The sequence below is a fragment of the Melanerpes formicivorus genome, unplaced genomic scaffold, assembly GCF_026170545.1.
Source record: "Melanerpes formicivorus ecotype bairdi unplaced genomic scaffold, bMelFor1.0.p_v2 SCAF_10, whole genome shotgun sequence".
Classification (NCBI taxonomy): domain Eukaryota; kingdom Metazoa; phylum Chordata; class Aves; order Piciformes; family Picidae; genus Melanerpes; species Melanerpes formicivorus.
Genome location: NW_027142362.1, coordinates 7,039,426 through 7,046,949, shown reverse-complemented (window position 1 = coordinate 7,046,949; position 7,524 = coordinate 7,039,426). Strand labels below are relative to the sequence as shown.

General features: G+C 49.2%; 1 protein-coding gene across 1 annotated transcript; it reads left to right on the top strand.

Annotated features, from left to right (window-relative positions):
- Window positions 1–646: 646 nt before the first annotated feature.
- Window positions 647–5,045, top strand: STARD5 (StAR related lipid transfer domain containing 5). The gene is made up of 6 exons (XM_068143463.1): window positions 647–786; window positions 922–971; window positions 1,105–1,237; window positions 1,925–2,042; window positions 2,975–3,068; window positions 3,598–5,045. Exons 1-6 carry the CDS (start codon window positions 697–699, stop codon window positions 3,743–3,745), a joined length of 633 nt encoding a protein of 210 aa, XP_067999564.1. The 5' UTR covers window positions 647–696; the 3' UTR covers window positions 3,746–5,045.
- The last annotated feature ends 2,479 nt before the right edge of the window (window positions 5,046–7,524 follow it).

Genomic DNA, 7,524 nt, shown 5'->3' with positions numbered 1-7,524 from the left:
CAGTCACAGCTGAACATGCTCCCACTGAATGAATTCGGGAGGTGATCAGCTGTTTACAGGTGATTTATGACAGATTGCTGAGCCTAGCGTGAACATGGTGAAGCTCAAACGAACCAGCACTAGGTTAAGAGAAGAGTGAGTCTTCAGTGCCCTGCACGGTGAAGGGGATTCTGTGATAGCAGCAATGCACGGCAGCCTCCCAGGTGAAATCTTGCATCTTCTGAGCATTTCCTGGTGACTCCTCATCCCAGCACGGTAAGCACAACTGTGGAAAACACTCTGTCCGGGGCCTTTAAAATCCTTGCTTCGTTACTCCTAATGCTATTCTATACCACTGCGATTTTACCCCTTCTTTACACGCCAATGATTGCTTTTTTTGCTGGGCGCTCTTTTCCTTTCAGGCTGCTGCCCGAGGGGGAGGAAGGGGGGAGGGGGTAAGGGGAGTGTGGACGGCGTTCCACCGTTGCCAGCTCCCGGGAGCATTAAGCCACGGCCACCCGCGGCTCCGGGCCGCCCCGCACGGCCCACAGCCGCTAGCACCGCCCTCCCAGCACGGCGACACCAGGCGAGGCGGGCAGGCGGCGGCGGCGGCCGCTCAGGTGAGGAGGCGGAGCCACATCGGCCCACGGGGGCGGTGCGGCCGGGCTCGCTCATAGGCAGCGGCCGGGTGGCGACTGCGCCTTCTGCTGCCGCGCGATGGACTACGCCGGGCTCGCCGAGACGGCCGCCGAGAAGATGGAGCTGTACCGGCGGGACCCCGACGGCTGGCGGGGCTGCCGCCGCACGGTAAGAGGGGGCTGCGGGGGCCGTGGCAGGAGCGGCTGAGGAGGGGCGGGCAGCTGGCCCGGAGCGACGGCTGAACGCTCTCCCTCCCTGCTCCTCCCTCCCCACTCCCATCTCCCTGCTTCTCCCTCCCTGCAGAACGAGGTTGCGGTTTCCTGGAGACCCTCCAAGGAGTTCGCTGGCAGCTTGTGAGTACGGCCGGCGCCCCGCTTGTGTCCTGCCGTGCCGGGGGAGGGATCGCCCTCCGCGGTGTCGCCGCGGAGCGCTTGGGGCCAGGCAGGGGGGAGCAGCGGGGTTTGGTTTCGTTTCGTTCCACTACAGATACAGGGCAGAGGGGACCCTGCTTGCCAGCCCCCAGGATGTCTGGGAATGCATAAAGCCGGTGGCCGGCGGGTCTAGGACCAAGTGGGATCAAAACGTGAAGGACTTCGAGGTGATCGAAGCCGTCAGCGATGTAAGTCCCTAAAGCCCTACTGTGGCCTGAGCCTTGGTTCAGCAGCGCTGGGCTCTGCACGGACCCTGCTGCAGTGCCTCACGGACAGACTGCGTCTTTAACGAGCTGTTCCTGGGGGAAGAGGAGATTTAAAAGCTGTACAGACTGGGCAGAGCAGGGAAATGTTCCTGTCATCAGCCATTAATTCAGGCCCCGTCTTTCACCACGGCAGTGCCTGGCGCTCTGCGTGTGTCACGCTGACCTGCGCAGTGGGGAGCCTATCACCACCGAGCATCCACAGGAGGGGATGGTGGAGTTAAGGTGTCTGCAGTGTAACACATCTGTTGTGTCCCCTGTGATATGGCACAAAGAAGTTCTCTTTGCTAGTTTCCTGGAAAGAAGCATTTGAACTGTTCTACGAGCCTAGATCTGCCAGGGCTGCTGTTCAGCATCCTTTGTGGTATTTGCCCTTGAGCAACCTAGAAGCAACACATTATCAATCTCTCTGCATTAAGCTGTCTTTCATCAGCACACCATAGTGCGTGTTGACTGTGCTGAACGGTGCTGATCTGCATTTTGTTCAATTAAGGGTCCGACAGAACTCCTTGATGAGCTTTGGGGAGTGTAACTGAACGTGTCGGAAAGTACTGGGAGCTTTCTGCTGCACTTCTGAAAGCACAACTGAGAGAATTCTGCTTTGACTTCTAGACTGCCTCTGTGTGCAGAACCACAACCCCTTCAGCTTTCATGAGGATTATTTCACCGAGGGAATTTGTGGATGTGGTGCTAATGAAGCAGTATGAAGATGGGACGATGCTGTCTGCTGGTAAGACATTTGTGTTCTCAACATGATCACATTATGTTAGGAGATAACGACAGCTACCAGAGATCAATGTAAAAACCAAATGACATGCTGTTCATTAGTTGAGCTGATCAGAAGAATAAAATATTAGTTGTCTCTCCAAATTGTTGTTCCTGGAGTATATAAGTCAATGTGACAGGTGATGATATTGTGGGCTTGTGGTTTCTTTCCTTGCTATTGAGGTTGGGTAAGTGTTTAATTCATTATTGTGTCCTTTTAAGGAAATTCTCTACATTCTTTGGAAGGAGTCCTATTTAAGCTAAATCCTGGTTTATTATTTTCTGCACTGCCTCTAGGTTTTGGGGAAGCCATTGAATAAATGTACCACTGCTGTATGCAGAAATAATTGTGCTTGTGAAACCGAACAGTGCTGAATTTCAAGGGCTTGCTGCCACGTGGAAGGGTGTTTCTTTGTTTTGTTCATTCTCATCCTGTTGTTGACCTGTTACTAGGCAATGGTTCTATTGCTTCACTCTTCATCTGCCCCATTTTCCCATCCTGTTCAGGAATGACTTGCTGGGAATGTTTGTACTTGCTGGAGTGCAGCTTCTCAGCAGTCAAGTGACATGTTGCTCTGTGCTATTGGAAGTAACTCGAATGACCCCTTGAGGAAGGGGTCACTCAATACAGCTTCAGTGAACCTCCCTCAGTGTCTTGCTTGAGGAAACAATAGTTTCTAAATTCAGCACCTCTGATTTTTCTCATTCCATGGCCAGAGTGGTTCCTTTTAATGGTCTGTTCTGACTGCTGCTGTGGCACAGCCCCAAGCTGAAAAGGTTATACTGCTGCTGCTAAATAGTTTGTCTTGTAGTGAGTTTGCTCCTCAGCTGGTGCTTTGAGCACCAAGGACTCTTTCCTGTCTTCCCTGATACTTTCCTTGAATGTTTTTCTTACAGCCACCAACGTGGAGCACCCGCTGTGTCCTCCTCAGCCAAACTTGGTGCGAGGCTTTAACTACCCCTGTGGCTGTTTCTGTGTGCCTTGCCCAGGGTAAGAAGTGATGCATCTACCATCATGTGTTCTGCAGCCTTTCTTAGCCATCGTGCAGTGTGCTCATTGCCATTTGTGATCTGTAAGCTCTTGGCAATGGCAGGTTTCTGTCTTCCTTTGACTGGGGGCTCTGTGTTTTCTTCCTTTGTGTGCAATCAATTAGTCTTTCTTCATGTCCTAGAGGGAAGTCTTTAATGTTAGAGGAACCATCATCATGCTAGGACCTCTGAAGCAGAGATTCTGTAGAACATATGAGTATGCTTCTGGTTTCTGGAACATGAGTGCCCAGTTGTTCATGACATTGCCATAACTCATTAACAGAATCGTGGCTAATTAAGGCCTGGTCTAGCTGTGATTTGACTTGTGGGGTAGCCACATTCATTGGCATTTGGAACTAATGTCTGTTGGTGTTTAAAGAGAAATAGCTACTTGGAAATACCTGCTGTCAAACACTGTAGGGGAGAGTTCCTGTAAAGTTCTTAATGCTTTGAAACTGCTGGCTATAACCTCACTTGTGCTGTCTTCACAGGGAGCCAAAGAGGACCCAGCTCCTCAGTTTCTTTCAGACTGATCTTGGTGGCTACCTCCCCCAGTCGGTGGTGGACTCCTTCTTCCCAGCAAACATAGCTACGTTTTACAGTAACCTGACCAAAGCTCTTAAGACATTAAAAGCATGATGGGACCATTGCTGACATCACCAGCTGAGGGCAGGGAAAAGCCTGGAGGCCTGGGGATAAGAAGCTGGCCTACAAGACTTTTGTACCAACAGAGATACTGAAGAAAGGTGAAAGAGGAACAATGAACTGAGTAAAGCAAAACTTTCAACCAGCATTCTCTGCCTGTGCAAAGCAATGCATTCTTTCCTAAGGTGAAATCCTTCCTTTGCATCGTTAAGAGTCCTGGAGACACTGCTGGAGGCTGGCTGTGGGAAGAAGGTGCACTGCTGGACCTGTTCTTGGCCACACTTCTCAGTGCCTGTAAGGAAAGGGATTGCTAAAATGCACTTAGAACTACAGCAGTAACCAGGTGCAGGTCAGCTTTGCTTTGTCCCTGAAGCCACCTGTAGGCTCCTGGGGAGCAAAGTTTGCTCCCCAAAGCAAGAAGCATCTGCCAGCACTTGTGGAGCTGCAGAGATGCTTCAGTGGGTCCAAGCCAGCAAAGGGAAAAAGGCAGAACAAACTGGGCTGTGTGGAGGATCCCACACAGTGGTTGAGCAGAAAGCACTGATGGTGACTGTGCCTGAAGTGCTTTTGTAACAAGGCAGGGTCCAGCAGTGCAGATGAATGGCTAAGTCTGTGGCTTGGCAAGTACTCTTCCTTCATCCCTGCTGCACCAAAGCCAGCCATTTCCACAGTGTCATGGAACAGTCTGCACTGGCAGAGTGGTGGTAAGTAAAGAAGATTAAGCACTTTGCTTGCCACATTTGAAGCTGCAGTAGAAATGACCATTTTTAACTGGACTTGAACAGTTTTTGGTCTCCTGTGGTGAGAGGTTTTAACGGGTCAACAATCTTTCTGGAGTGTTTCCTTGACAGGCCATAAGGACATTGCTGGGTCTTTTTTTTCTAAGAGTGAGTTGCCTTGCAGCACTGTCCTGGGAAATCAGCTCCTGATCTTGTGTGCAGTCATGTATCCTGCTTCAGAAAACACTGATAGTGCTGGTCACTGCAGGAATGTCAGGCATTGCTACAGAACACATAACAACAGGAAAAAATAATCACTGAATCATGACTTTAAATGCAGGCTGTGATTTTAATGCTGTAACTTGATTATTTAATAAGGTGAAAATGCTCTGCTTTCTGTCCCTCTGTTTGCTTTGTGTTTTGGGCATGGACTTGCACACAGAGTTTTCCACTGGAAACCTTTCCCCAGGGAAAGGGGTTTCATCAAGGAAACCCAGGTTTTAATCTAGTCTATTTTGTGTACAAAGATGTAAAGACTTGTGTGAGTGTGATGAAATAAATATTTTTCTGATACATCTTGCTGGTTTTCCTGCATCGTCCTTTACGATGGCTCCTCTTGCACCTGCTTTGCCATTAAGGAAACAGAAGAGCCACCCTAGACCTCCAGCATCTCTGAGTTCAAGGCAACACTCCCATTTACATGCCCCACTCATGGTATAAAGGTGACTTTATGAGCACAGTCACCCAGCTCCTGTGCCCACAATTGGTTCCTCACTTCCAGCCACTGCTGTTTGTGCTTATGGAGAATAACAAATTCTCTGGGGAGGAATTTGGGCCCTGCTTTTGCAGAGGTTTATCCATAGTTCTCTCAGTGTACTGAAGCTGGTAGGCATGAAGTGCAGTACCTTGACAAGTCTTTGCAGCATTGTGATTAAACTAATTGGAAAAAAGTTCAGCACTCATTGTTCCTGCTAGGAAACCTTTTGCAGACAATGGGGCTGCTTATTAACTGTTTCTTGTATACTTAGGATTTATTTTAAGTTCTCTGAGCAATAAAGATCTGGGTGAGGCTCTTCCTTGGAATAACTCAAGGATTCCTTTTCTGAGTGCTCAACACCTTTTTCTATCCAGAAGGAATTAAGAGCCTATAATGTTCAGCCTTCTACCCTGCCAAGCTAGAGAAGGAAGTGGGAAAGATCACCTTGTACAGCCTTGAAGGACTCCTAGACACACTGCTTGCCCACTGCATGTTTTGACTTCTTTTGATCTTGGCAGATGCCAGGAAATGCAGAGCCATGCAGAAACTGAAAGACTTTGGAAGTAAAGTGGGAACAGCACCTCTGGAAAAAAAGAGAGATCAAGTCTGTCTTAGTTCTATGTCCATTCCTAAACTGATGAAATTCAGTAGCTCTTTCAGGTGAGGACACCTTCAGCAGAGGGCATTGAAGTAAAGAAGGTATTGTGTGCCACAGCTCAGCTGACCAACTGTGATCTGTCTTTTACAGGAAGTATCTTCAACAGTGCTGAAGAGTTTAGGCCTGCCTTTCCCCATGGAAGCCATTCATGTTTTTCCTGTATTGCTGGTGTGGGCAAGTGGTTGCAAAACCTTAGACTTCTGTATGCAACAGGCTTTTACTCTGACTTTGTCAATCCTACACGAGTAACGCAGAGTAAGCTGAGCACAAGGAATTCTACCAAAAGAAAGAACCAGAATGTTACTGTCATGCAGGCTTCAGTTTTGAAATGTACACAAAGGGTCCCTCTCACATTTTTCTCCTATTTTGGTTGCTACCCAAATTCATACAAATCTTAGCTGGAGGATTGTTTGATTTGGTTTGGAAGTGACAGCTCAACTGGGAAGAGATGTGGAAGCGTGGGACAGGTAGCTCATCAAGAATGTTCTTTCAGGGACTAACAGAGTTGACTTTCGAGGAAAGGCCACAGCAAGTTGCATGCCTGGATTCCATTTGTCTGCTACCGGCTGCTGTCTATGCTGCTTCCCTGTGACACCATGCTAAGGGCATAGAGAGCAGCTGCAGGCTATGGCTTGGTGAAATTCATTGAAGAAGCCTGCAGCAACTTCCTGGTTCTGGGAAGGTAAACGGCTGAGAACAATAACCAGTGCAGCCATCTGGCTTGCAACTGGTGAGTCACTGCTTCCATCCTGATGGGTCTCTCCCTTCAGTGCAGTAAGCCAGAGAAGCCCAGCTGGGTGCATGAGACCATCCTGCCACAGATACCCTTGGTGCTGCTCCTAGAATCCCATATAGCACTTGAAAGCACTGCCCAAACGCGCCCAGCAGTGCCTGAGGCACAGAGTTGTCTCCAAATTATTCGGTGTTTCCAGATCAAACATTTGGATTCAGAACTCTGAATTCTCAAATGCTTTTACTGGTACTTTCCCTTATAGATGTAATGCTAAGACATCTTAATTTGTGCTTAGAAGGTAAGAGAAGGGCAACAAGGCTGGTGAGAGGCCTTGAACACAAGCCCTATGAGGAGAGGCTGAGGGAGCTGGGATTGTTTAGCCTGGAGAAGAGGAGGCTCAGGGGTGACCTCATTGCCCTCTACAACTACCTGAAAGGTGGTTGTAGCCAGGAAGAGGTTGGCCTCTTCTCCCAGGCAACCAGCACCAGAACAAGGGGACACAGTCTCAGGCTGCACCAGGGGAGGTTTAGACTCAAGGTGAGGAGGAAGTTCTTCACTGAGCGAGTCATTCGGCATTGGAACGGGTTGCCCAGGGAGGTGGTTGAGTCATCGACCCTGGAGGCATTCAAGAGGAGATTGGACATGGCACTTGGTGCCATGGTCTAGTCATGGGGTCTGTGTTGATAGGTTGGACTCAATGATCCTCGAGGTCCTTTCCAACCTAAGTGATACTGTGATACTGTGACTTGGCTCTAAATGGCTTTGTTATTCTTCTGCTGCAGTCCTTTGAGAGCTCTGGGTAAAGGTTAGGGAAAACCTCCACTGCATTCCTCAGCTTTCTGCCTCACACCTGCAATGTCATCAGACACTCCTTTTCCACACCCTATGTCTCCTTGCTGGAGTTGA

Bases quoted from the DNA above. Each gene is read 5' to 3' on its own strand.
- STARD5 (XM_068143463.1), top strand. From the start codon at position 697: ATGGACTACGCCGGGCTCGCCGAGACGGCCGCCGAGAAGATGGAGCTG. The intron at 787-921 runs GTAAGAGGGGGC...CCCTCCCTGCAG, and splicing joins GGCGGGGCTGCCGCCGCACG to AACGAGGTTGCGGTTTCCTG. The intron at 1,238-1,924 runs GTAAGTCCCTAA...TTTGACTTCTAG, and splicing joins TGATCGAAGCCGTCAGCGAT to ACTGCCTCTGTGTGCAGAAC.